At 40.9% G+C, this 27,557-nt stretch overlaps 2 protein-coding genes across 3 annotated transcripts; one reads left to right on the top strand and one right to left on the bottom strand.

Annotated features, from left to right (window-relative positions):
• LOC108633924 (histone H3-like centromeric protein A) lies at positions 2,734–4,073 on the bottom strand. The gene has a single exon (XM_018041082.1). It carries the CDS (start codon positions 3,962–3,964, stop codon positions 3,548–3,550), a length of 417 nt encoding a protein of 138 aa, XP_017896571.1. The 5' UTR covers positions 3,965–4,073; the 3' UTR covers positions 2,734–3,547.
• Positions 5,772–24,915, top strand: FOPNL (FGFR1OP N-terminal like). 2 transcript variants are annotated; one of them, XM_005697525.3, is made up of 5 exons: positions 5,772–5,850; positions 12,966–13,163; positions 15,325–15,409; positions 19,539–19,675; positions 22,979–23,638. In XM_005697525.3, the coding sequence occupies exons 1-5, from the start codon at positions 5,823–5,825 to the stop codon at positions 23,053–23,055; spliced, it is 525 nt and encodes a 174-aa protein (XP_005697582.1). In that variant the 5' UTR covers positions 5,772–5,822; the 3' UTR covers positions 23,056–23,638. The 2 variants fall into 2 exon arrangements, with proteins under 2 accessions (XP_005697582.1, XP_017896437.1); XM_018040948.1 differs by lacking the exons at positions 15,325–15,409; positions 19,539–19,675 and having other exon boundaries at positions 22,979–24,915.

The following is a 27,557-nucleotide window of genomic DNA, read 5'->3' as shown; positions in this document are numbered from 1 at the left end:
AATGCTGGGCTAGAAGCAGCACAAACTGGAATCAAGACTGCTGGGAGAAATATCAATAACCTCAGATATGCAGATGACACCACCCTTATGGCAAAAAGCAAAGATTTAAAGAGCCTCTTGATGAAATTGAAAGAGGTTAGTGAAAAAGTTGGCTTAAAACTCAACATTCAGATAACTAAGACCATGGCATCTGGTCCCATCACTTCATGGCAAATAGATGGGGAAACAGTGGAAACAGTTACAGACTTTATTTTTTCTAGCTCCAAAATCACTGCAGATGGTGATTGCAGCCATGAAATTAAAAGATGCTCATTCCTAGGATGAAAAGCTATGACCAGCCCAGACAGCATATTAAAAAGCAGAGACATTACTTTGCCAACAAAGATCCATCTAGTCAAGGCTATGGTTTTTCCAGTTGTCATGTATGGATGCGAGAGTTGGACTATAAAAAAAGGCTGAGTGCTGAAGAATTGATGCTTTTGAACTGTGGTGTTGGAGAAGACTCTTGAGAGTCCCTTGGACTGCAAGGAGATCCAACCAGTACATCCTAAAGGAAAGTCAGTCCTGAATATTCATTGGAAGGACTGAAGCTAAACTCCAATACTTTGGCCACCTGATGCGAAGAAGTGACTCATTAGAAAAGACCCTGATGCTGGGAAAGATTGAAGGCAAGAGGGGAAGGAGATGACAGAGGATGAGATGGATGGTATCACTGACTCAATAGACATGAGTTTGGGTAAACTCCAGGAGTTGGTGATGGCCAGGAAGGCCTGGAGTGCTGCAGTCCATGGGGTCGCAAAGAGTCGGACACGACTGAGTCACTGAACTGAACTAATTCCCCTTTCTGATGATATTGTTATTTCTAGTAATTTTTTAACAGTCAATTTGATTGGAGGTCTAGTGTACCTCCAAGGCAGTAGTGTACAGCTCTATTTTGATAAACATATACAATCTTTTAAATTTTAATTATTTTTAATTGAAGGATAATTGCTTTACAGTACTGTGTTGGTTTCTACCAAACTATATACAATCTTGTAGTCACAATCAAGATGTAGAACAGTTCCATTACTCCAAAAGTCTCCCTAGTGCATTTTTATACATAATCATCTTCTTCAATCATCCCCAGACCCTGGCAACCACTGATTTGCTTTCTGTTGCTTTTCCAAAATGTCATCCAAATGAAATCACACAAGATGCAGCCTTTGAGCCTGTTGTTCTTGCTGGGCACAATGCATTTGAGATTCATCCATATTGCTGTGTATATCAATGTTTGGTTTGTTTTTATTTCTGAGTTATATTCCATGATACGATATACCACAGTTAGTTTATATCCATCACCAGTTGGAAGATATTGAGTCATTTGTAGTTGGGGCACTTGTGAATAAATCTGCTATTATTGCATACTGGGTTTTGTGTGGACATTAGTTTTTCTCTTGAGTAAACAACTGTTGTTGTTGTTCAGTCAATAAATCGTGTCTGACTTTTTGCTGCTCCATGGACTGCAGCACACCAGGCTTCCCTGTCATTCAGTATCTCCTGGAGTGTGCTCAAACTCATGTCCATTGAGTCAGTGATGTCATCCAACCATATCATCCTCTGTTGCTCCCTTCTCTTTCTGCCCTCAATCTTTCCCAACATCAGGGTGATTTTCAATGAGTTGGCTCTTCACATCTGATGGTCAAAGTACTGGAGCTTCAGCTTCAGCATCAGTCCTTCCAATGAATATTCAGGGTTGGTTTCCTTTAGGATTGACTGGTTGGATCTCCCTGTTGTCCAAGGGACTCTCAAGAGTCTTTTTCAGCACCATGGTTCAAAAGGCTCAATTTTTGGTGCTCAGCCTTCTTGGTGGTCCAACTCTCACATCTATATATGATTACTGGGAAAACCATAGTTTTGACTAGACAGACTTTTGTCAGCAAAGTGATGTCTCTGCTTTTTAAAACTCTGTCTAGGTTTGTCATAGCTTTTCTCCCAAGGAGCAAGTGTGTTTTAATTTCATGGCTACAGTCACCAACTGCAGTGACACTGGAGCCCAACACTGTTTTTATTTTTTCCCCATATTTGCCATGAAGTGATGGGACTAGATGCTATGAACTTAGTTTTCTGAATGTTGAGCTTTAAGCCAGCTTTTTCCACTCTCCTCTTTCATCTTCATCAAGAGGCTCTTCAATTTCTTTTTGCTTTCTGCCGTTTGGTCGGTATCATTTGCACATCTGAGGTTGTTGATATTTCTTCCAACAATCTTGATTCCAGCTTAGGACATTTTTATCTTTTGAGTTAGCATCTAGGAGTGGGACTACTGGCCTGTACGGTAAGTGCATGTTTAGCCTAATAAGTAGTTGCCAAATTGATTTCCAAAGTCACTATACCACTTTGCTCTTCTACCAGCAGTATATGCAAACTCAGTAGCATTTAATATTATCATTGTTAGGTGTTTTTATTTCAGCCATTCCCATAGGTGTATATAGATGTTTATCTACTGCAAACAGTGTGACAATGAATATTCTTATACTAATATCCTTTGTAATCAGGTATAACTGTAAGTTATACTCTTAGAACTAGAATTGAAGGGCAAAGGATGTGAAAGTTTGATTATGTATTGCCAAAAAGACTTCTGAGAAGGTGGGGCCAGTTTACCTACCTGCAAGCTAGGTATGGCAATACTTGTTTCCCCACATCCTCACCAACAGAGTGTATTACCCAATATCCTTACATTTTTTTCTCTTTTTTTTTTTCATTAAGAACTATTTTTATTATCTCTCCACAAGGAAGTTATAAAAATACCTATAAAAACATTGAAAAGGCTCTTTAAAATCCTGGAATGAAAAATTCTGAAGTATAAATTATGATACATCTTCTATGACTTGCAAATAAAAAATAAAATAAATTCTACAAGTTGGAATTTCTGAATGATTTTGGCAGGAATTTACCAGAAGGACCCAGAACATCAAACCTTAACAATTTTCTGTTTTCATCCCAAATGAGTTTTTGAAAAGCTGTATAATCTTTTGACAGGTACAGTCCACATACAAACTTGCTTCTGCTGTTAACGATGAAGTCAATCTGAAGGACAGAGATTTGTACGCTGGATGCGCCAGGCTCTTCCATGCAACTGACTGGTCTTCTCTTATTTTTTTCCATCATGTTTTAAATAAAAGTAAATATATATATATGGTAAAAAATTTAAATGGTACAAGAAGATTTAAAATAATTAGTAAATATCCTTTTCCCCCTTAACCTAGAAAATCTGATCTCTTCCAAATCATCAGTCACATGAATAATTTGCAAAGTGAAGTCAACCTTAGAGTCTCTTCATCTGAAAATTATTCTCAGGATTTCTGGAATGTGTTGATTCTCTCATATATTACCTCTGTTACAGAGGAAAGCCATGCAGTCTTCTTCTAAAAAAAAAACTAACTCCGAAAGCAACTCGCACGCTCTGCTTCGAGAGAGCAAGTCCAGGCAACACCTTGTACTCCGTGGATCTGGAGCTGGCTACAGGCAGAAGCTCTGGTACCAACCAGAGACTCGGACGGGTGGCCAGAGCTCAGCCAAGCCCTTCCTGAATGCCTCGGATCCTCCGGGCCAGCTGCACATCCTTGGGGAAGAGCGTGACGCGGCCGGCGTGTAAGGAGAGGAGATAGGCATCCTCGAAGAGATGAACTAGAAATGCTTCTGCCGCCTCTTGTAGGGCCAACAGGGCCTGGGCTTGCCAATTGAAGTCCACACCACGAGTGAATTGAACACATATTTCTCTTGCCAGGCGGCAGAAGGGGGTCTTTCTTAACAGCAGGTGTGTGGTCTTCTGAAGAGTTCGGATCTCCTTCAGGATTCCACGTCCCCGGCGAGCAAGTGGACGGGAGGATGTGCCTAAGGACCGGGCCGGCCGGCGGGCGGCGGGAGCCGGGCTCACGGGGCGCCTCCTTGGTGTTTCGGGCTTGCGTCTCGGGCGGTGCGGGCCCATGGCGGGTGAGCAGGGCTGCAGCCCCGCGGCTCCTTCTAGATCTTCTGGGTCCGGGGACAGAGGCTGGGAGGGCCGGGGCGTCCCGGCCGCGTGCCCCGGCTGGGTGCTATTCGAATTGCCCTCACCGCCCTCCTTACATTTTTAAATGAAATTTTACTTTAGATAATTGCTGTATGAGTATCTCTCTCATAGGGCTGTTGGTGAGAACTTAAACCTTTTAGAGAAGTGCCTGCCACAGAGTGGCAATGCATGTTAATAGTTATTATATGATTACTACTATTAATCACTATCATTTGACTCTCTCTCTAAGTTCTTCATTAGTATATTCACAAATACATTTCTTTGAAGAGCTCAAACATTCTACCTAATCTTTATAAATCTCTTCAGGTGCTCGCTAGGATTTCAGGCACTGTGGGTGTTACAGAACAAGGAAGTGTGACCCAATAGTACCTTTCTAAGGTTACAGGACGTTATCTATGTCCCATGAAGCCAAAATGAATAGAGTATGGAACACGATTCCTCTAGGTTACAATAACGGTCAAGCTTTTTCTGACTGCCACCCACTTCAAGAAATAACAGCAGGAACCAGAACACAAATAGATCCGAAACAAAAGTTTCAAAAACAATACGTCTATGCCTTCTATTCATCCCATTCCATTTCACTGAAAATATGTTCATTAGGTTATACTAATACATTTCAAAATCTATTGTTGGGTTAAGACTAGTGATTAAAGGGCACTCTTCTAGGTCATAAATGTTGATCTTCCTGGCTATATAACTGAAATCATAGAACCTCACACTCAGTTTTGGGTACATTATTTCCATGTTTCTTTCTTTCTTTCTTTCTTCTTCTTTTTTTTTCTTCATTTCCTTGGAATGCTAGAGCTTATTCGTCATCAATTATCTTCACAACTAGTTCTTGGAATCCTTATGTGCACTGTCCAGTATTAAGCGCCAGTGGGAATAACAGGCATTTAAGAGCAAGAGGCCTCTCCAATTTGCTGGTGATCTTGGTTATGCCTCTTCGGTCTTTAAACAGTTTCCTGATAACTCAGTAGGTAAAGAATCTGCTTGCAATGCAGGAGACCCCGGTTTGATTCATGGGTTGGGAAGATCTGCTGGAGAAGGGAAAGGCTACCCACTCCAGTATTCTGGCCTGGAGAATTCCATGGACTGCATAGTCAATGGGGTCTCAAAGAGTCTGACACGACTGACCTACTTTCACTTCACTCCTTTGCGGAGTAATCATAAGAGAAATCAATGTCAACGCATGTAAAAAGCTTAGAGGAATGTCAGGGGCATTGTTAAGTCCTTAATACAGTGGTTCTCAAGGTATGATCCCCAAGACGAGCAGCATCAGCATCATCTAGGAGCCTGTCAGAAACGCAGTTTTCGGATCTCACTCCAGATTTATCCAATCAGAAACTCCAGGGATGGGGTCAAGCCATCTGTTTTAAGAAAATTTCTAGGTGATTCCCACGTATGCTAAAGTTTAATACACGGTAACTATTAACAACTAGTGCTTGAGGCTGCAGAGATGAGCAGAGGACAGATGACGAAGGGTTTAGTAGCCTATTAAGCCCTAGGGTGTAGCAATGTTCGTAGCAACGGTTCCTACCTGCTTCAACTCCAACTTCCCCTTCCTACTTCCTCAGCACCGGCCTAGAGCTCCCGCCTCGCTGATTGGTGCGGTCTGTCTGGACCGTCACCACCCATCCAACCACGGAGATCGTAAATGGAGAGAGGCGGGACTAGGCACGGCTAGAGCGGCGCCTCTATTGGCTACAGACCACGGAGCACAGCGGGACGGAACTGCGCGTGCGCACAGCCGAGGCGCGCCCCCGGCGGCCGTTGAAAAATGGCGACGGTCGCCGAGTTGAAGGCCGGTGAGTGCGACTGGGAGGTCTATCTGGTGAAATGTGTCGGCCTTCAGTTTGTGAAAAGGATGGGACTAAAGGAGGGCCCGCGGAACACTAAAGTCAACCTGTCCCAGGGTCGTTCTGCGGCGTCAGGGCCTGCGGAGCACCCGGCGGGTGTGGCGACTGCAGCCTGGGGCCCTTGGGGGTAGGGATGTGGTTGCATGGGGGCTGTTTTTAAGCCGACTTTGAACTGGAGGAGGAGGAGCCCCGCACCTTGGTGAAGTCCTGCACCTTGGGGCTCAGGCTCATCTTTCTGGACCCTGCTGGGGGCGAGGCCTTGGACCTGGCCTTTCCCTCTGGACTGATGATTGCAGTACTGAAACAACTGGGTGTTCGGCCGAAACGTAAACCATTTCCTTGGGTATCTCCCTGAATCCGTACAACCACCCGCGAGGTGGGTCACCATTTTCCATGGGGAAAAACTGTGGGTAGAAAGATGTCTGGCCTGACCATATTCTCCTGTGTTTTTAAGAAAAATTCCGCAGAGTCGAGTCTTTTAAGCTGAGAACATTTGTATACCGTTAGTTTTGACGCAGATGTCCAGACAAGTAATAGTAATTATGGTTATTAGTGATCGAGCTTCTGTCAGGCACTACCCAGCCCCTGTGTTATCTAACTGATTCTATATATCAACCTTATGCCCATTTCAGAGATTAGGAAATTGAGGCGCTGAGAGGTGAAACAACTCAACCAAAGTAATTTAGCTAGAAAAAGGCAGAGAGGGAGAACTTGGGAGATGCTGCACCAGGTCTGCAGGTCTTAGTTACTGAGTGATACTCAGTATCTGCAATAAGACCAGTTCCAATTTTCGGGAAATTTAGGCTCTAAATCAGTGATTCCTAGCGATTTGTTGGAGAAAACGATTTGAGAATATGATTCAGTAACTGTTGATATAAATGTATATTTGTGGCCTCAGGCTGGTGAACAGTTATTAAAAAGGCATACCTTTAGGACTTCCCTGGTGCAGTGGTTAAGACACACCCGCTTCCCCCAGCCCCACACACATACAGTGCAGCCTGCCCAGTTTCCATCCCTTGTCAGGGAACTAAGATCACACAATGGGGCAGACTCGACATCAATTGGTGTACCCTCTCCCCAGGAAACACACATCACCTGTAATGTTGCATGCTACTTCCGAGGAGTTACAGCTTGTAAAGAACCTGCTGCCAATTCAGGAAAAAGACTCAGGTTTGATCGGTGGGTCAGGAAGATCCCCTGGAGGAGGGCATGGCAACCCCCTCCAGTGTTCTTGCCTGGAAAATGCCATGGAGAAAGGAGCCTGGCAGGCTACGGTTCATAGGGTTGCAGAGAGTCCAATATGACTGAAGAAACTTAGCACACAGTGTTTCCTATTGTTTAATATTTTACAATTTTGGTAAAAGTTTGTTTAGTCCATGGGGTAGCAAAGAGTCCCACATGACTGAGCGATTTTCACCACTTTCACTCCGAGGATATAAACCAGGTTAAGAAGCTCTATCTGAAGAAATTGTCATGGTGCATTGTTTTAATAAACATAATAGAGTGAAGGTCAGGATGGCATGGAGATTAGGGATGTATTACACAGATGTAGGGAGCCCTTGAGGTGTTTTCTGCATTCCTCAGCTCTGAATGTGCCTAGTGTTCAAGAGAAATCTAGTGAAATGTTTGCCAATCATTTATATTACTTGGGCTTTCGCCTTTTTAAAGCACTTTGACTTCATATTTTCCTGCCTTACTTGGTTCTGCCTCAGAGACAGAGCTCATGTTAGAGAAGGCAAGTGAGGCAAGAGTTAGTGAACGAGCCCTGAGGTAGTGATGACATGCAAGGTTCCTAACTCCAAATTCTTCTTTTTCTGGTTATTTTTGTTTTTGGCTGCTCTGGGTCTTCACTGCTATGTGCCGGCTTTCTCAAGTTGCAGTGAGTGTGCGTGGGCCACTGTCTAGTGGTGTGCTGGCTTCTTTCGGAGGCTTCTTGTTTCAGAGCATGGTCTCTAGAGCAGACTCAGCAGTTGTGGCATATGGGCTTAGTTGCCACGTGGCATGTGGAATATTCCTGGACGAGGGATCAAACCTGTGTTTTCCGTGGTGGCAGGCAAACTCTTAACCACTGAACCACCAGGGAAGTCCAGCTTCTTAATTCTCATTTCTCTGCTGAATTTGAGTCTACGCTGTATACATATACAGAGTAATTGGATGTGATAGCAGGGAATCTCTGTTTAATTTCCAAAGATGGAATTAGAGAACAGGGGTATAGTAATGATTCCAACATAATAAAGCTGTACCTTCCCTTCCCTTCATGGGCCTGTTATACAGTCTGATTGGGTGATAACTACTTTTAACCTACCTGCAAAAAACGGTTGAGGAGATAATCTAAATGTAAAGAGCAAGGAAGGATAAAGTCTAGTCTAGATTTATCCCTTTAATCATATGACCCAGATTTTTGTTGTTTATCAAAGCTTAAAAAAAGTTTCATGTCCGTGCCTACAGGAATATAGTCCCTGGGCTCCCTTTATGAATTGTCATTGTGGTGTACTTATTTATAGCACAGTATATTTATTACACCAGTAGTATACAGCACGGGGTTTCCCTGGTGATTCAGTGGTAAAGAACCCACCTGCCAATGCAGGAGATTCCGGTTCAGTCCCTGGATTAGGAAGATCCCCTGGAGAAGGAAATGGCAAACCACTGTAGTATTCTTGCCTGGGGAATCCCATGCATAGGGGACCCTGGCAGGCCTCAGTCCGTAGAGTTGCAGAGAGTCGGACATGGCTGAGCGACTGAGGGCAGGTATACAGCACAATATTATAAAGCCTTTAGGCAGCATTTATTGAGCTCTTACTCTGTTCTAGGCACTACGGGTGAAATGTGTTGCTTCTCTGGAGTTGTGATTTAGCTGTTAGGGACCACATGGGAAAAAAAGTTTCTAGACAACTGTAAGGGATGATGCCAATTCAGGCCTATCCACGTTATTATTTATAGCTAAAATCTCATTATCATAACTACTGATATTATAATAATGACCCTTGCTCATCAAGATGTTAGATTACATCCAACATATATATCCCAGATTCCTTAAGATGGCATTGATAAGGCTACATGTTAGATTTCTAGTCAGTCAGTTCAATCACTCAGTCGTGTCTGACTCTTTGCGACCCCATGAATTGCGGCACGTTAGGCCTCCCTGTTCATCACCAACTCCCGGAGTTCACTCAAACTCACATCCATCGAGTAAGTGATGCCATCCAGCCATCTCATCCTCTGTTGTCCCCTTCTCCTCCTGCCCCCAATTCCTCCCAGCATCAGGGTCTTTTCCAATGAGTCAACTCTTCGCATCAGGTGGCCAAAGTACTGGAGTTTCAGCTTTAGCATCAGTCCTTCCAATGAACACCCAGGGTTGATCTCCTTCAGAATGGACTGGATGGATCTCCTTGCAGTCCAAGGGACTCTCAAGAGTCTTCTCCAACACCACAGTTCAAAAGCATCAATTCTTCGGCACTCAGCCTTCTTCACAGTCCAACTCTCACATCCATACATGACCACTGGAAAAACTATAGCCTTGACTAGATGGACCTTTGTTGGCAAAGTAATGTCTCTGCTTTTTAATATGCTATCTAGATTGGTCATAACTTTCCTTCCAAAGAGTAAGCGTCTTTTAATTTCATGGCTGCAGTCACCATCTGCAGTGATTTTGGAGCCCCCCTCAAAAAAGTCTGACACTGTTTCCACATCTGTTTGCCATGAAGTGATGGGACCAGATGCCATGATCTTCGTTTTCTGAATGTTGAGCTTTAAGCCAACTTTTTCACTCTTCTCTTTCATCAAGAGGCTCTTTAGTTCCTCTTCACTTTCTGCCATAAGGGTGGTATCATCTGCTTATCTGAGGTTATTGATATTTCTCCTGGCAATCTTGATTCCAGCTTGTGCTGCTTCCAGCCTAGCATTTCTCATGATGCACTCTGCGTAGAAGTTAAATAAGCAGGGTGACAATATACAGCCTTGATGGATTCCTTTTCCTATTTGGAACCAGTCTGTTGTTCCATGTCCAGTTCTAACTGTTGCTTCCTGACATGCATATAGGTTTCTCAAGAGGCAGGTCAGGTGGTCTGGTATGCCCATCTCTTTCAGAATTTTCCACAGTTTGTTGTAATCCACACAGTCAAAGGCTTTGGCATAGTCAATAAAGCAGAAATAGATGTTTTTCTGGAACTCTCTTGCTTTTTCCATGATCCAGCGAATGTTGGCAGTTTGATCTCTGGTTCCTCTGCCTTTTCTAAAACCATCTTGAACATCTGGAAGTTCACAGTTCACATACTTCTGAAGCCTGGCTTGGAGAATTTTGAGCATTACTTTACTAGTGTGTGAAATGAGTGCAGTTGTGCGGTAGTTTGAGCATTCTTTAGCATTGCGTTTCTTTGGGATTAGAATGAAAACTGACCTTTTCCAGTCCTGTGGCCACTGCTGAGTTTGCTGGCATATTGAGTGCAGCACTTTCACAGCATCATCTTTCAGGATTTGAAACAGCTCAACTGGAATTCTATCACCTCCACTAGCTTTGATCGTAGTGATGCTTTCTAAGGCCCACTTGACTTCACATTCCAAAATGCCTGGCTCTAAGTGAGTGATCACACCATCGTGATTATCTGGGTCATGAAGCTTTTTTTGTATAGTTCTTCTGTGTATTCTTGCCGCCTCTTCTTAATATGTTTTGCTTCTGTTAGGTCAATGCCATTTCTGTCCTTTATTGAGCCCATCTTTGCATGAAATGTTCCCTTGGTATCTCAAATTTTCTTGAAGAGATCGCTAGTCCTTCCCATTCTATTGTTCTCTATTTCTTTGCATTGATCACTGAGGAAGACTTTCTTATCTCTCCTTGCTATTCTTTGGAACTCTGCATTCAGATGCTTATATCTTTTCCTTTTCTCCTTTGCTTTTCACTTCTCTTCTTTTCACAGCTATTGGTAAGGCCTCCTCAGACAGCCATTTTGGTTTATTGCATTTCTTTTTCTTGGGGATGGCCTTGATCCCTGTCTCCTGTACAATGTCACGAACCTCATTCCATAGTTCATCAGACACTCTCTCTATCAGATCTAGTCCTTTAAATCTATTTCTCACTTCCACTGTATAATCATAAGGGATTTGATTTAGGTCATATCTGAATGGTCTAGTGGTTTTCCCTACTTTCTTCAATTTGAGTCTGAATTTGGTAATAAGGAGTTCATGATCTGAGCCACAGTCAGCTCCTGGTCTTGTTTTTGCTGACTGTATAGAACTTCTCCATCTTTGGCTGCAAAGAATATAATCAATCTGATTTCGGTGTTGACCATCTGGTGATGTCCATGTGTAGAGTCTTCTCTTGTGTTGTTGGAAGAGGATGTTTGCTGTGACCAGTGCATTCTCTTGCCAAAACTCTATTAGCCTTTGCCCTGCTTCATTCCATACTCCAAGGCCAAATTTGCCTGTTACTCCAGGTGTTTCTTGACTTCCTACTTTTACATTCCAGTCCCCTATAATGAAAAGGATATCTTTTTTGGGTGTTAGTTCTAAAAGGTCTTGTAGATCTTCATAGAACCATTCAACTTCAGCTTCTTCAACATTGCTGGTTGGGGCATAGACTTGGATTACCATGATATTGAATGGTTTGCCTTGGAAACGAACAGAGATCATTCTGTCTTTTTTGAGATTGCATCCAAGTACTGTATGTTGGACTCTTGTTGACCATGATGGCTACTCCATTTCTTCTGAGGGATTCCTGCCCACAGTAGTAGATATAATGGTTGTCTGAGTTAAATTCACCCATTCCAGTCCATTTTAGTTCGCTGATTCCTAGAATGTTGACGTTCACTCTTGCCATCTCCTGTTTGACCACTTCCAATTTGCCTTGATTCATGGACCTGACATTCCAGGTTCCTATGCAATGTTGCTCCAATTTTAAAATGTTACTTTTTTTTAGATTTATTTATTCATTTTTGGCTGTGCTGTGTCTGTTGCTGCAGGGGCTTTTCTCTAGTTGTGGTGAGAATAGTGCTGCTCTCTAGATGGGGTGCACAGGCTTCTCACTGCGGTGGCCTCTCTTGCAGAAGCACAGGCTCGAGGGCTTGCAGGCTTCAGTACTTTTGGCATGTGGGCACGCTAGTTGTGGCTCACGGGTTCACAGGCTCAGTAGCTGTGGCACATGGGCTTAGTTGCTCTGCGGCATGTGGGATCTTCCTAGATCAGGGATGGAACCCATGTCTCCTGCATTGGCAGACAAATTCTTCACCACTGAGCCACAAGGAAGCCCCAAATCTTACAGTTTTAAGGAGTTAACTCATAGTTATCTTTAAAAACCAAACAAAACCCCAGAACAAAAGCCCATCTCGTTTGTTTAGAATGGGGCATTTCCCAAGGGTTCTGGGTATCGGTTTTATACAAAAGATACAACATAATCCTTCCTTTTTGGAGTGTACTTATTATTTTCAATCATATACTTTCTAGACCAGAGGTTTTTAGTGACAAATTGAACCTGTCTCTTGGGCTTTCCAGGTGGCTCAGTGGTAGAGAATCCACCTGCAATGCAGGAGATGTGGGTTCCATCCCTGGGTTGGGAAGATCTTCTGGAGAAGGAACTGGCAACCCAGTCCAGTATCCTTGCCAGGGAAATTCCATGGACAGAGGAGCCTGGCAGGCTATAGTCCATGGGGTCACAAAAGAGTTGAACACAACTTAGCAAATAAACAACAACAGAACCTGTCTTCAGTGACAACTACTCTTGAAAATATATGAGACACTGGGAGACAAGATCAGGTCCTTATAAGCTGAGTATAATTCTTCCCTCCTTTTTCTCTTCAGTAAAGCTTATGTATCAGTCTGTAGCCTCTTACAGTGACTCTATTGGAAGGATAAACTTACATTTGGTTAACTAAATTAAAGTAGTAAATCATTGCAATTTGGGAACTTTTATTTTTTATGGCAATATGGCTCGTGGTAACTAATGTGATGATTGCTCGGTTTGTCATATTGTATAGATTGAAAGGATGTAATATTAAACATTTTGTTTTAAAGTTTGCCTAAGAATGGCAATAAGTTATTCTATAACTGAAACATTAATGCTTTATATTAAACAGTTTTAAAGGACACTTTGGAAAAAAGAGGAGTGTTAGGGCATTTAAAAGCAAGGATTCGTGCGGAAGTTTTCAGTGCCCTTGATGATGAAAGTGAACCTCGGCCATCGTTGTCTCATGAAAACTTTCTAATTAATGAGCTAATTCGGGAGTATTTGGAATTCAACAAATACAAGTATACAGCGTCGGTCCTCATAGCAGGTAAGAGGTTATTTATTGTTAATCACCTGAGGTGAAATCTGCCTTTTCCCTTCCCCCACTTCTCAGAAAGTGTTTAGCCTAGAAATCTAATTCTATTACCAAACGGTGTCAAATGGGACATGACTGGGACATAAAAATCCCATGGGCTCTTTTCATATCACAGCTTGAACAAGTTCTCATGATGTTTATTGGACTCCAGGAGAAAATGACTAAACATTTAATCTAGGAGCATACTTTGAAAATCATAATTTCTGATTCTGAGAATAAAGAGTTATTTACATTTTGCCCTATGTGCTGTCAGTCTTTTTCCTATGTATATGGTTTAAAAATACATACACAGAAACTTAATATATATTCTTTGTTAAAAAATATAAAACATTGAAGATAAAGCCTCAAAGTATTGCTCCATGTATTGATTAGGCATGTACTCAGATGTGTGTAAAAGTGTTATGTTTAAAAAGCACTAGATAATCTATAGAAATTTCAAATCACTATGTTGTGCACCTCACACTAAAATAATATTGTGAATCAACTAAAATTTAAAAAAGAAAGAAAATGATTAGGAAGATAAACTCTAAGCTCATTCTAGTGATGAGCGGGAGAAAAATGGTGTTGGGGGAAGGGGGTCAACAATTAAAGCGAAATTTACTTTATCTGTTAAATTTTATTTCTTAAGAAAGAAAGCAAAAGAACTAGAAGAATAGGGACAGTAGTCAGGATCGGTATTGCCCCTAGGCTGGGGGAAATGAGGTTGGGAGGACGATCCAAGCACCCTGCATGTACATTACTTGATTCCCTTGTCCAATGTTTAACATATGCTTTAAGGCTATTTGGTGCCTTGGAGATATGCCTCATTAAAGAAAAGAGATCATGAAGTAGATTTTGAAACAGAGAATGGATTCCTTATTGTGATGCTGGAACTTTCCATTGGATAGATCTTTTGTTACTATTCTAGGTCTTTTATTTACTGTTAAGCATATACCTTAACCGAATAAAGACTGATGATTTTTATTGGTTTAAGGATCATCAGTGTTGGTATCTTCACTGACACAGCATCTTGTTATAGATGGCTGTATAATATGTTACTACTCAGAAAAGAAGAATGTGAAAATACCATCAATTAGATGTACTGGACTTGTGCTTACCTAGAATAAAATACAGATACAGTAGTCAAGTTTCTACAGAGTCTTGACTTTTAAAAAACTGAGATGTACTTAGCATAAAGATACTTTACCATTTTTAGTATGTAGTTCTGTGGATTTTGCCAAATTCATACAGTTGTGTGGCTACCGCCGTAATCACAATATAGAACATTTCTATCACTTCAGAAAAATTCCCTGTGCCCTTTTGCAGATAACTTCTTTGCCTACTCTCAACTCCTGTCAACCTCTGATCTGTTATTTTGTGTACCTGGTCATTTGCCTTCTCCAGAATGTCGTATGAGTGAAATCATCCAGGATGTAGCATTTTAAATCTGCTTCCTTTCACTCAGCATAACACATTTGAGACTATGCTGTTATTTTCCCCCCTGAATAGCATTCCACTGTATGGCAGTGTTGATTTATCTGTTATCAGTTGATGGACATTCGGGTTGTTTCCAGTTTTTGGCAATTACGAATGCAGCTGCCATAAACATTCACTTTCGAGGATTGTCTGAACGTTGTTTTCACTTCTCTTGGGTAAAGAGCTAAGAGTGGCGTTGCTGGGTTGTATATGGTAAGTGTCTGCTTACCTTTGTAGGTGAATGCACCATTTTGTTCTCCTGCCAGCAAAGTTCTCCCAGTTGCCCCGAATCCTTGCCAGCACTTCATACTTAGTGTTCATTTTACTTTTAGATTTATTGCCAACAAATGGGTATCAGTGCTGTTATGCATTTAATTTGTAGGCTTCTTAGAAAATAGGACTTCTCAAGTCTAGTATAGAAACAGTAATTTCCCAACTCAAAATTTGGGGATTTAAAAACTGCATTTATATTAAAGATATGCATTTAATAAAGTAGGTATTTTGAAAGTCATAAAATCACAGTTGCATCTGTCTTGGTGTGCGCCATCATCCTTCTAAAATCTGAAAAATGTGTATACCTCATAAGTGTGGTTTTTATCAAAATCCTATTTACTTTTTATATTAATAAAGCCTCAGTGTTTTGTGATTTTCCCCCCAGAATCTGGTCAACCTGTAGTTCCACTGGACAGACAGTTTCTCATCCATGAACTAAATGCATTTGAAGACTCAAAGAATAATACAATGTAAGAAGTTTTTTTAAAAAAAATAAGTTTTCAGATATTATTGTATTGGGGTCATAATTGTATAGTGGTAGTTTTATTTCTTTTTAATTCATCAGCTATTTATTTGGGTCCAGTGTGTGTCTGGCACTGTGCCGCACCCAAGGTGTGTGGCAGTAAGTGCTAAGATGCCTGTGGTTTCAGAGGACGACGTGCCCCTGCTTCATTCTCAGGGTCAGGTCTCTTGGCTTCTTGATCCATCCTTTTGTTTTTCACCTGAGGCTTTGCTCTGTCGATTGTTTTCTGCCTCATATTTAATCTTCCTCCTCCGCTTCCTTTATTTCAGCTTAGGAGTGTACTCAATTCTCCCCATTCCCCAGAAAACCTATTTTTACCCCTGAAGTTAGTGAAAATCAACCCTCCATTTTCATTTTCTTACTTACATTTTTTTGCCTTCTCTACATTTTAAATTTTCTCCTCATCATTTATACTGAAATGTTTTGCCTTCTCTGCATTTGGAGTTCTCTCCTCATCATTTATACTGAAACTATGCTCTTGAAAAAGAGTGACCACTGTCTATCGTTTCTTAGTTCTTTTTCTACTTTAATGTTTCATAGACTTTTTCTAGAGGATCCCTGAATGGCAGAAAAAATTATACCTAGGAAACCTGGAGCATAACTCAAAGTAGCCTTCCCCTAGTAAGAAATTTTGAAATCTTATGTTTCTCATTCTAAAAGTTTATTGAATGTTTTCATTCTACTTCATGATGTAATTGTTTTACCATAAAAACGTTCAAAGTGACATGCCAATTAAGTTGAACTCTCCCTCCAATCTTTGTGTAAAGTGAATGTTCTGGGATCATAGGCTACCTTTAACCTCTGCTTTGTATCAAGCCCCCAGCACTGAGAGTGGGAATATACCTATTTCCAATTTGAGAAGCTCAGTTTTACTTGAATTTCTGCAGTGTTTTGTAGTATTAACAGCTCTTCCTTAAAACACTTCTTGTCACTTGTCTTTTATGACCCTTTACTGTCTTGATTTTTTCTATCTCCCTAGTGGTCATCTCAGTTTCTTCACTGACTCCTTTAGGAAGGTTCCTTTAAATTGTGGGCTCTCCCCCAATATTTGTCCTTAACTTTCTTCTTGCCCCTTGCCCCCTTTTCTTTCTAAGTATTCTTGAGTCCTTAGTGATGCCGCCACACTGGTGCCTGTGCCTTAAATCTGACAGATCTCATGAATTGCGGGCACACGTTTCTGCTGGTATCTCAAACTCGGTGTGTCTAAAAATCAAGTCCATTGTTTTCATCTCCTCAAACTACCCCATTGTAGCTTCCTCAGAGACATTCAGGTCCTCATCTCAGAGCTCACATGTGCTTCTGGCTCCTTCTCATTTCTTCACCAGTCATTTGGCGAGTTTCATCAGTTCTGCTGTGCAGTTGTGTCTGTCTGTCCTTATGCCCTATATCGTGCATTTCCGGAGGCCTCTTTCCCATTTCTCTCCAGTCATGTTCTTTTCTGACTCATGTGTCATGCTGCCAACAGATTGCTTTCTGAAGGACACTTACTGCTTTATTTAAAGCATTTCCACTGAAAAGATTTTAGATTTTAAAAAGTAATAAAGTCCATATACCATTAGGTGTGGGTGCCAGTGGAAGTCTGAAGTAGCACTCAACGTTACATTAATATTTTTCAGTGAAAGTTAAAAATTTTCACAATATGTAGGGTAAAGTATTTAACAACCTTATATTCAGTTCAGTTCAGTTCAGTTCAGTTCAGTTCAGTTGCTCACGTCCATTGAGTCGGTTATGCCATCCAGCCATCTCATCCTCTGTCGTCCCCTTCTCCTCCTGCCCCCAATCCCTCCCAGCATCAGAGTCTTTTCCAATGAGTCAACTCTTCGCATGAGATGGCCAAAGTATTGGAGTTTCAGCTTTAGCATCTGTCCTTCCAATGAATACCCAGGACTGATCTCCTTTAGAATGGACTGGTTGGATATTAGGTCAAGCCATAACACCAAGTGAGTTTGTGCCAAATTTATGAAGAAAATTAGTTTTTAGAGTTTCTGTTTTTCAAAATTGCAAATAAGGCATTGTGAAGCTGTACTTTAAAAACAGTTATCACTGTTTTTAACTCATGATTTTTTAAAAAAGAAACCTGATATTGATGAAGTTGCAGGTTAAATGAGCTGGTTATATGTTTTCTCATAACATTTAAAAATATCTAAATCTTAAAAACTTTAAATCTTAAATAGATTTTATTGTAAATTTGGCAAATATAATTTTTTTTTTTTTAATTTAAAAATCTCCTTTCATCAGTTAACATTTGGGGAAACAATGGTTTAAAGTTGACCAAGAGACCTATATTATATTCCTGGATACTGCTTTTATAAGAGCTGAGGCATCTTATTAAATAGAGAAACCCATTCTGTTGGTTTCCTTGTGGAATGGAAACATTGCTTTTGTGTGCCATTAGTTATTTGTTGCTGTATAACGGATTACCCCAGAATTTGGTGGTTTAAAATAGCAGACATTTATTATCTGTGGTGAGGAATCTGGGAGTGACTTCTGTGGCCTGGCTTAGCCTCAGTCGTGAGGTTGCAGTTAAGATGTTGGCCGGTGGGGGTGGCAGGCCAGTCATCTCAAGTCCTGGCTGGGGCTAGAGGGTCCATCTCCATGTGGCTCACTCACATGGCTGCTTGTCGGAGGCCTCAGTTCTTCGTTACATGTGCCTTTCCATAGGACGGCTTGAGTGGCAGCTGACTTCCCTAGAGTGTCCAAGGGAGAAGGCAGGGAGGGCGCCACGATGCTGTTGATGGCCGAGCCTCTGACGCTGCAAGCGCTGTCACTCAGTGCCTGCCTTAGCTCCTGAAAACGTGAGTTCAGCTCACACTCAGGAGACTCCACCTTTTGAAGGGAAGGGATATCGTACTTTAAATTATCACACTTGCTAGTAAGTAGATAAAAATCTCAAAAAGTCCATTAAATTGATGTTTTTAAACTGTGAGCCTGGAAACAAGAGAAACCTCTCTTTATTGTCATCAGAGCAGCTTCCATAGGTGCAGGGGCAGCAGGCAGCATATGCTAAGGGAAAAAATATGGGACTTGGGGTTCAAGTGTCAACTTTGCTTACTATCCAAGCAGCCCTTTCGCAAATCCTCTGTGAGCTGTGATCTTCTCATTTATAAATTGGAGATGATGATTATGACACCACAAGATGAGGATAAAATAAGAGGAAAGAATGTTTTGTAAACTGTAGTTTTAAAAATTTTAGTTCTTACGTGACACCTATATGGCTTACATGTATATACCATTTAATACATGCCAGGCACAGTTCTAAACACTTGACATTTATTGACACATTCGGTCCATGACTGCCCTATGAGTTAGAGACTATACTTACCCTCATTTATAGAGGAAGAAACATTTATGAGGCTGGGGATATTAAAAATCTTGCTGACTCTTGTCAAGTGGCAGGGCCAGGATTTGAACTCACACAAGAATTTATGAATCCAATAAGTGTGTATTATATCAGACAGTGTTAGGTCATGGGAAATCTTATACTGGACTTGGAGTTAAAAGAGAAAAAAAAAAGTTGATTCCTGTGCATTGATTGAATTTGTATTTCAGTTTAGATGAGGTTTAACTTGTTAACATGTTTCCTGTGAATTTTAAAATTGTAGAGTCAAATTGTCGGGGAAGGCAATGGCACCCCACCCCAGTACTCTTGCCTGGAAAATCCCATGGACGGAGGAGCCTGGTGGGCTGCAGTCCATGGGGTCACGAAGAGTCGGACACGACTGAGAGACTTCCCTTTCACTTTTTACTTTCATGCATTGGAGAAGGAAATGGCAACCCACTCCAGTATTCTTGCCTGGAGAATCCCAGAGATGTGGGAGCCTGGTGGGCTGCCATCTATGGGGTCGCACAGAGTCGGACACGACTGAAGCGACTTAGCAGCAGCAGAGTCAAATTGTACACTTAAATTTCAAAAAGCATGAATAGTTTGTAGTTTGGGTAATAACCATGCAACTCTTTTAAGTCTGGTGAATTATTTGGCTATTTTGGTGTCAGAGACTACTTTTTACAGAAGAGATATTTTAAAGTTTTTCCTGTTTATGCACATTTAATTAATTTTTATTTTCTTTCTGCTATAGACCTCTTTTATATGGGATTTTAGCTCGTTTCTTGCATGGAACTAAGGATGACAACAAAAATACATTTCTGAAAGGGTCTTCACTCCAGCCTCCAAACCCAAATCTTGGCAGACCACCTAGTGGAAGAAAGCAAATGGGTATGAATTTTCTGGGACTTATCACTCGGCTTTTAGCAAGTATATTTTCTTCTTATCTATTTTTATCTTTGAGGTAGTTTTTCCTAAGATTTTGAGTCATAATTTAATTTTATTTATATATAATATAGTTAGCCTGTATTATTAATCATCAAAAAAAAAAACCAAAATGGTTTTTGGAAAGACAATCTTGTGAGGAGCAGAGAAGACTAGACAATATTCTTAGATATAATTTCTGTAAAGAAGTATTGAAAAACTTGATTTTCCCATAGATTTGTACTCTTTGGAGCAGCTTAGATCCTGAGCATGCTGAAGAAAGAGCTTTTTATCAAGTTATCTATTTTTCCCCCTCTCAGACTGAGAAAAGTCAAGATTGCTGAAAACAGCAGTCACAGGTTTATGTGTTGTCCTTTGCGTTTTCAGGATTCTTTTTTAGCGGCGAGTGGGGTGAATATTCTTTGTGGTAACGTTGTAATTACAAATAAATTCTTAGGAGAATGGCTCATATTTCTTTCAAGAGTAGTCACTCCAATGAACTTTCAGTTGTTTTGATTTTATCAAAACACTAAAACCTCAATTTGGTTATCTAAATTGAATAGCTTATCGCTCAGTATTTCCAACTATGGTACAGCTGATCTCCCTTTTTAAGGACAGTCATAGGAGAAGGAAATGGCAACCCACTCCAGTACTCTTGCCTGGAGAATTCCATGGATAGAGGAGCCTGGTGGGCTGCTGTCTGTGGGGTCGCACAGAGTTGGACACGACTGAAGCGACTTAGCAGCAGCAGCAGCATAGGTGAGGCCCAGGCAGCTGATTATCAGAACAAATATAAATCTTGACTGTTGAAATAAACTTTTAAGAAACATCTAAGTGCAAACTGTCTTTTGTAGTTTTCCTAAATTGCCATGAGCAATGTTGATCATGTTAAATGGTTGCCAAATGGTTAAGATCTGAAGGCGAAGTGGTCTCTTGGAGGTTAGTTCTGCCTTTACTAGGAGTTATCCTTCTGTATATCTTAGAATTCTGAGTCGATGGGATGTTGGAAAGGAAATCCTTCCCATCACTTATTTTACAGTTGAGAAAACCAAGACTAAGAGGCCCATGCCTGTAGCTGATCATTTTTAGCAGAATCAGCATCCTTGATTGCCATTCCTGTGCACTTTTCCACTTAAAGAATATGAGAAGTTTTCCTAGTTACTTTTTCAAGTATTGGTAAGGAACTGCCATTATTGCCCACTATTTGGCAAAAACTTAAAAGCAAAACCAAACACCCGGTACAAGAGTAAATTTCTAAACATCAATGATATAATGTAGAATTCTGTCATCCCCTTACCTCTCCCTAACACCTCAATTCCCCTCCCCTTCACAGAAGGTAGCGCTGTTAGCAGCTTGGTGGGTATCTTCAGGAGTCATTTCTGTTTAAATTTATAAGAACTGTTTCTGTACATATTATCCTACACTTTGTTTTTTCACATGTGTTATCAATTTATGTAAATCTGCTTCTACCTCATTCTTAATTTCCTGTATAGTCTGTAGTATTCCGTGGAACTACTACTAATCACTCTGTGCTAATGTACTTTTGTATGTTTTAAATTTTTTGGTTTTATAGTATGGCAGGGTAGTGTTAATATTTCTCTTATGTGCATACCTTGAAGTAGAATTGGTTCAAAATTTATCATATTAAAAAATGTAGTAGATACTAATTCCCCTCCAAAAAGGCTTTACCATTTTATGTGTTGACAAAGAATATATGATAATACTAGTTTCTCTATTTGATTGTCACCGTGGATAGCGTATGCATCAACACTGCTAGCACAGCAGGCCTGTGGCGTTGGTGTTTTTGGTTGTAGTGGGAGGGGAGCAGGAATGGGAGAGTGCTGGAGGGGATGCGAGAGTCCTTGGGTTACCTTGGCTCCTCTCTGTAGAAAATGCCGGACATCACATAGCGTTGAGAGCAGCAAAGCTTTGGACCCCTGTTCTGTGGAAGGCTCAGAAAGGAGGCTGCATGCACTAATGAGAGAACAGTGGTGTTGCAGAGTATTTTTCTTGATTATCAAAAGTGTTCTTGGCACAGAAAACAGGGACCGTGAAGAATTGTTAACCCCAAATTGCATAAGGTTTCTGTAACACATTTAAACATCCTATTTACTTTCTCAACTCAAACTTACTCTGTGAAGGATATGTTTTATTTGATAACATTGAGAAAGTTACAAAGATATTAAAATTATTCTTCAGATTATATACCCTCTATAAACATAAACTCAATCCAGGTGAAACATAAAACGCTAAAATTAAACTCTCTTTTACTTGAAAATGAGTCCAAAGCATGCCATCATGAAAGCAGTTTTTTTTAAGATTGCTTTGTGTGTTTTTGGCTGTGCTGGGTCTTCGCTGCCGCTCCCGGGCTTTCTCCACTTGGAGCAGTAGGGGCTGCTCTTGGCTGGGGGTGCGCAGGCTGGTCACTGCGGTGGCTTCTCTTGTTGTGAGCATAGGTTCTCGGTGTGCCGCTTCAGTAGTTGAGGCACATGGGCTTAGTTCCCCCACAACTAAACAATTGCCCTCTTATTTTCGGCTAAAGACTATTTCCTGCAATTTCATGGATGGTTTTCTCAACTTGGTAGGAAGTTTTCTTCTTGCCACAAGAGGGTGCTGCTGGGAGGATTTCTATTTGAAGAAGTTTTTTTTTTTTTTTTTAGTTGAACTTTGGCATCCCTCAAAATGCTAATTGAAAACGCAGTCCTTTATTGTGAATTCCAATCCTTACATACAGTGTAAGTTTGTAAGCGCTTACCTATGAATTTACTTCAGGGTGTACTCTTTTCACTTAAAAAAAAAATTGAATGATAAGCCCCTGCTGCTGCTGCTGCTGCTAAGTCGCTTTAGTCATTTCCGACTCTGTGCGACCCCATAGACGGCAGCCCATTAGGCTCCCCTGTCCCTGGGATTCTCCAGGCAAGAACACTGGAGTGGGTTGCCGTTTCCTTCTCCAATGCATGAAAGTGAAAAGTGAAAGTGAAGTCGCTCAGTCGTGTCCGACTCTGTGTGACCCCATGGACTGCAGCCCACCAGGCTCCTCCACCCATGGGATTTCCCAGGCAAGAGTACTGGAGTGGGGTGCCATTTACTAAACATTTCCGATTTCTTCAATAGTGTTAAAAAAAATCCAACATAGTTTTTCATTGTCCTAAGCCATCTAAAGACCTTGTATGATATAAATTTGTAATATCCTAAAATATGCTTAGGTAGGTCTGCCTGCTGCCCCTTTTGCCTTGGGATGAGCACTGACCTTTGCTTGTATTCTTGCAGAAGAACACCTGCGGCAGGAGCAGGGGAGGGGCAGCGATGCTGAAAGCCTGCACACTTCACCCTCGGTACAGAGATGACACTTGCAACTGGGGCTTCTTTGATCTTAAACTTGCATGTATTAAATAACTTATTTATTCTCCCAATGGCATCAGAATTCATCACTAGTATTGTACTCTGTAAAAATGTGAAGTTTCTGCAAAACCTTTAGCCCCTCATGTTTTACTGCATTTGTGAATAAAAGCTAACTCTGTCGTCTAGTTTACCAGATTTGACTTGAAAGAAAATGTGTGGTTTTTAGGACGATTTTAAAGGTCTCTAAATCTGTGAGAAACGAAAGGGTTTTTTTGGTACCCTATAAATTCTTCTGAAGAAAAAAATCGAATCTTTCTGGCCATATGCTCTGTTCTGTTTTTGGCTGTGCTTCGCAGCTCGTGGAGTCTTAGTTCCCTGACCAGGGATTGAACCTGGGCCCTGGCACTGAAAGTGCTCAGTCCTAACTGCTGTACCTCCAGGGAATTCCCTGTTCTGTTCTTTACCATGCCACATTAATTAAATTTCTTTCGGGCTGGAATAATGTAGATTTACAGGAAAATTCATTCATTTAAAACACACACACACACACACACACACATTTAAAAGAACAATTAAGCCAGAAAAAACTAATTCCTATAAAGTTTGATTGGGGCGGGGGCGGGTGAGAAACCAGCTATTTTTCAGATAACTATTTATAATTAGGTTTAAATATCTGAATTGCTATCTAAATTTGAACTTTAAAACTTGGTAACAACGTACTTTTTATTTTCTTAAACAATTTTGGCTTCTCCTAGAAGATTTAATTAAAAGATGGGGGTGGGGGATAATTCTTTTAATTTTGCTGTAAGTAAAACAAAGAGTTTGTTACTTGAAGAATGTGGAATAAGCATGAAGAGACAGGCTTTAGGAGAAATACCAGAAAGTACCTTTTAAAAGATGGCATTGTTTAACTTCCTTGTGGCCCTCAGTTGTGCAGTTACCAGATGAGCTATGAAAGGGACAACCCTCACTTGTATGGGCTCTGAAAGCCTTCTTAAATGTCATGTTTTATTCCTGGGATAGAAAAGTAGTAAGATTTCTTATAGTGCCATCTCTAAAACGCTTTGATATTTATTGATATTTTTATAATGTGGAGTCTTCAGGCTGGCTTCACTGAAGCAACAAATGAGTATAGTAGACAGAGCCTGATTGACACAAGATACAAGGTATATTCAGATCAAAACTGCATGGGCACCTATACACTGACATTTAGCTTAAACATTTTCCATCGGGAAGGTGATAAGGCAGGACTGTAGCTGGCAAAACTGGCATTCTTTTCGGGGTGTTGAGTCTGTGCTGCTTTTGGAAACTTTATTTCTGAAACTTTATTTCTGGTGCTAGTCAAGTTTTCAGTATAAGGAGTTCAATCCTTACAGATTAACCAAGAATTTTTATCTGAATACTGAAAACTATGAAAGAAATCCCCTTAAATCATACTTTACAAGTCAGAAGATTTTTGAGAGGTCCTGTTGGTGGGCTAAAATTACATATACCGATGTAGAAGTATTATAAAGGGCTCATTTCCATTTTTTAAATGAAATCGATAGTATCTGATTACAGTGATGAATTCCACTGTATTGTATAGGGGGATATAACTATCTGAATTCTTCTCAGAGGATTTGGTTTACACCCAGGAATGTTGGCAGTGGACACTGTTAACCTCAGGAATTGCAGGACTAGATTAAGAAAAAGTGCTGGAGTTTGCCATTTTGGATACAATATAAAATTATCAAAGTAGAAGCTAAACAGAATTGTCACATGTAGTCCATACTGTGTCTGTATGCATTATTCTGTAACTTGTTTGTACCTAGGCAACTTTTATACTTTCAGTATACCATTTAATAAAAAAATAAATAAGCAGCATGCAAAAGGTGTTCCTGTGACTCTTCTGTCATCAAGAGATGTCCACCAGAACCAGAAGAAGGCTTGGCGATGGCTCCTTAGGCTTTCTTTGGGGGTCTCCAGCAACCTAGTTGTTGGAGGGTTGAGGATCGTTGGCATCAGCCACGTCACCCTGGGATAGTTATTCATTGGGTGGCAGTGGTTGGGGCTGGTGATGTTATTCTCTGAGGGGACAGTGTCATAATCTGTGGGGCCATATATGGTTTGAAAAAACACATTTAGTGTTGCGTTTTGTTTTTGGTTGTGCCTTGTGGCTTGCAGGGTCTCAGTTCCCCGACCAGGGACTGAACCTGGGCCGTAGCAGTGACGGCGCCAAGTCCTAAGCACTGGATCACCAGGGAATTCCCATATATTCTAGCAGTTTAAGTAGGTTCTTGAGCTGAGACACTTAAATTCAAGGAAGGAAAAGATAAACATAGAAGACCTATCAAACTCTTCTCATGAACTCATCAACTAAATTAGTACATCATTGCGGTAATTTTCATGGGGTTGTTAGAAGAAGTTATCCTCTAGACATGCAGGAGAAGTTTTAGCAGAAAACTTATACAAAAATAGGATGGGAATTGGACTTGAAGAGGGATTTAGGAATAGCAGACATTTAAAACTTTGGCAGTAAAAAAACTCATAGCAGGACCAGAGGTGGCTTTTGAAGATGATAAATTTAAGCTTAGCATATATGTTTGCTTAGTATCAACTTACAGCTTTATAATTAGGTGCAAGAACATATTTGTATATGTCCCACATGCCTGTATGATTATGTAAAATATGATGTGTTCTTTTAACCTAAAGCCAAGTGTACATGAAGGACTAACATTTGTGAGAAGATTCCTTTAAAGGCATTTGGGACAGTGGTTCCCAGCCACTGGGCATTTCATTTTTGTAACAGCCATTCTGCAAGAATTGTGTGTTACTCATTTTTAAAAGATGAAAGTGAGGTAAAACTACCTTTTAAAAAATAGGCAATTTTAGAAACAGTTTTAGATTCACAGCAGAATTGCATGTGAAGTACAGAGTTCTTGCCGCTGCTGCTGCTGCTGAGTCGCTTCAGTCGTGTCCGACTCTGCGACCCCATAGATGGCAGCCCACCAGGCTCCCCCGTCCCTGGGATTCTTACATACCCCCCAGTGTGGTACACGCTCAGAGGCTCCCTGTTACCAACATGTCCTCTGAAAGTGGTACATCTCTTACATTCAATGAACCTCCATTGACATATCATTATTACTCAAAGTCCATAGCTGATTTCAGGGTTCACTCTCGGTGGTGTATAGCCTATGGGTATACATGTCACTGGGCTTCCCTTGTGGCTCAGCTGATAAAGAATCTTCCTGCAATGCAGGAGACCTGGGTTCGATCCCTGGGTTGGGAAGATCCCCTGGAGAAGGAAAGGCTACCCACTCCAGTATTCTGGCCTGAAGAATCCCGTGGATTATATAGTCCATGGGGTCGCAGAGTCGGACACGACTGAGTGACTTCCACTTCACTGCATACATGTCACTACATGCATCCACCCATCACTATGGTATCAGTAATTTCAGTGCCATAAAAATCTTCAGCTCTGTCTATTTTTCCTTCCTTTTTCTCCTCTAACTCCTGGCCACCAGTGATCTGTTCATGGTTTCTATAGTTTTACCTTTCCAGAATGTTATATAGTTGGACTCATACTGTATGTAGCTTTTTTACACTGTTTTCTTTCACTTAGTAATACTCATTTAAGTTTCGTCCATTCTGTTCATGACTTGAAAGCCCATTTCTATTTAGTGCTGAGTAATACTCTGACATCTAAATGCACCACAGTTTATCCGTTCACTTACTTAGAAGGACTTCTCAATTGCTTCCAAGATTTGGCTATTAATGAAGAAAGCTGCTCTAACTAAACAACTGTGCAGGCTTTAGTACAAACATAGGTTTTCAACTCATTTGAGTAAATCCCAAGGAGTGTGATCTGCTAGGTCATATGGTAAGAACCCGTTTACTTTTGTAAGAAACCATAAAACGATTTTTATTGAGAATTTTAGGACTTTCCTGATGGAAGTAGAGAATTCAAAGTTACCAGGACACTAGAGCTGGAAATTAACGATAAAGGAAAGGAGCACTGCAAGATTAAACTGTGCAATTTAGTCCTGAACCTGGAGAAGCGTGGGGGCCATAATGCATGAAAGGAAGAGCTTGTGTGCCCGGGCAGAACCATGCTTGCGGTCAGGGAAGATGGCCCTTTATTCACAAGAAGGCAGAGTCCTGTGCAGATCTTGAGCTGGATAACCTGACTGCTGATGTTGTCAGTCATTGTGAACCACATGCAGGAGCCACGCATCAACCCAGTCTTTGAAGTTATTAAAAACTGGAGAGACTCACACTTGCACTTTCAAATTTTTTGAATCTAGTAGTAAAGTCAAAGCTATTTGATTAAAAAAAAAAAAAAGACTCTAAAAGAGAGGAATTTCCCCACTGCCATCTTGTTTCATGAGTTCATGGAAACTCCCAGGACACGCCACCTCACAGGAGCCATGCGAAAGAAACTTACTTGACAGCCCTTAGTCAGTCACAGTTATGTTTTTTGAAAGTAATTTTTTTCCCTCTCAACCTTTAACTGGCTTTTTGAGCCATG

Source organism: Capra hircus, chromosome 25 (genome assembly GCF_001704415.2).
Source record: "Capra hircus breed San Clemente chromosome 25, ASM170441v1, whole genome shotgun sequence".
Lineage (NCBI taxonomy): Eukaryota > Metazoa > Chordata > Mammalia > Artiodactyla > Bovidae > Capra > Capra hircus.
Note: the sequence above shows the minus strand (reverse complement) of the source record. Positions and strands in the feature narration are given on the sequence as shown.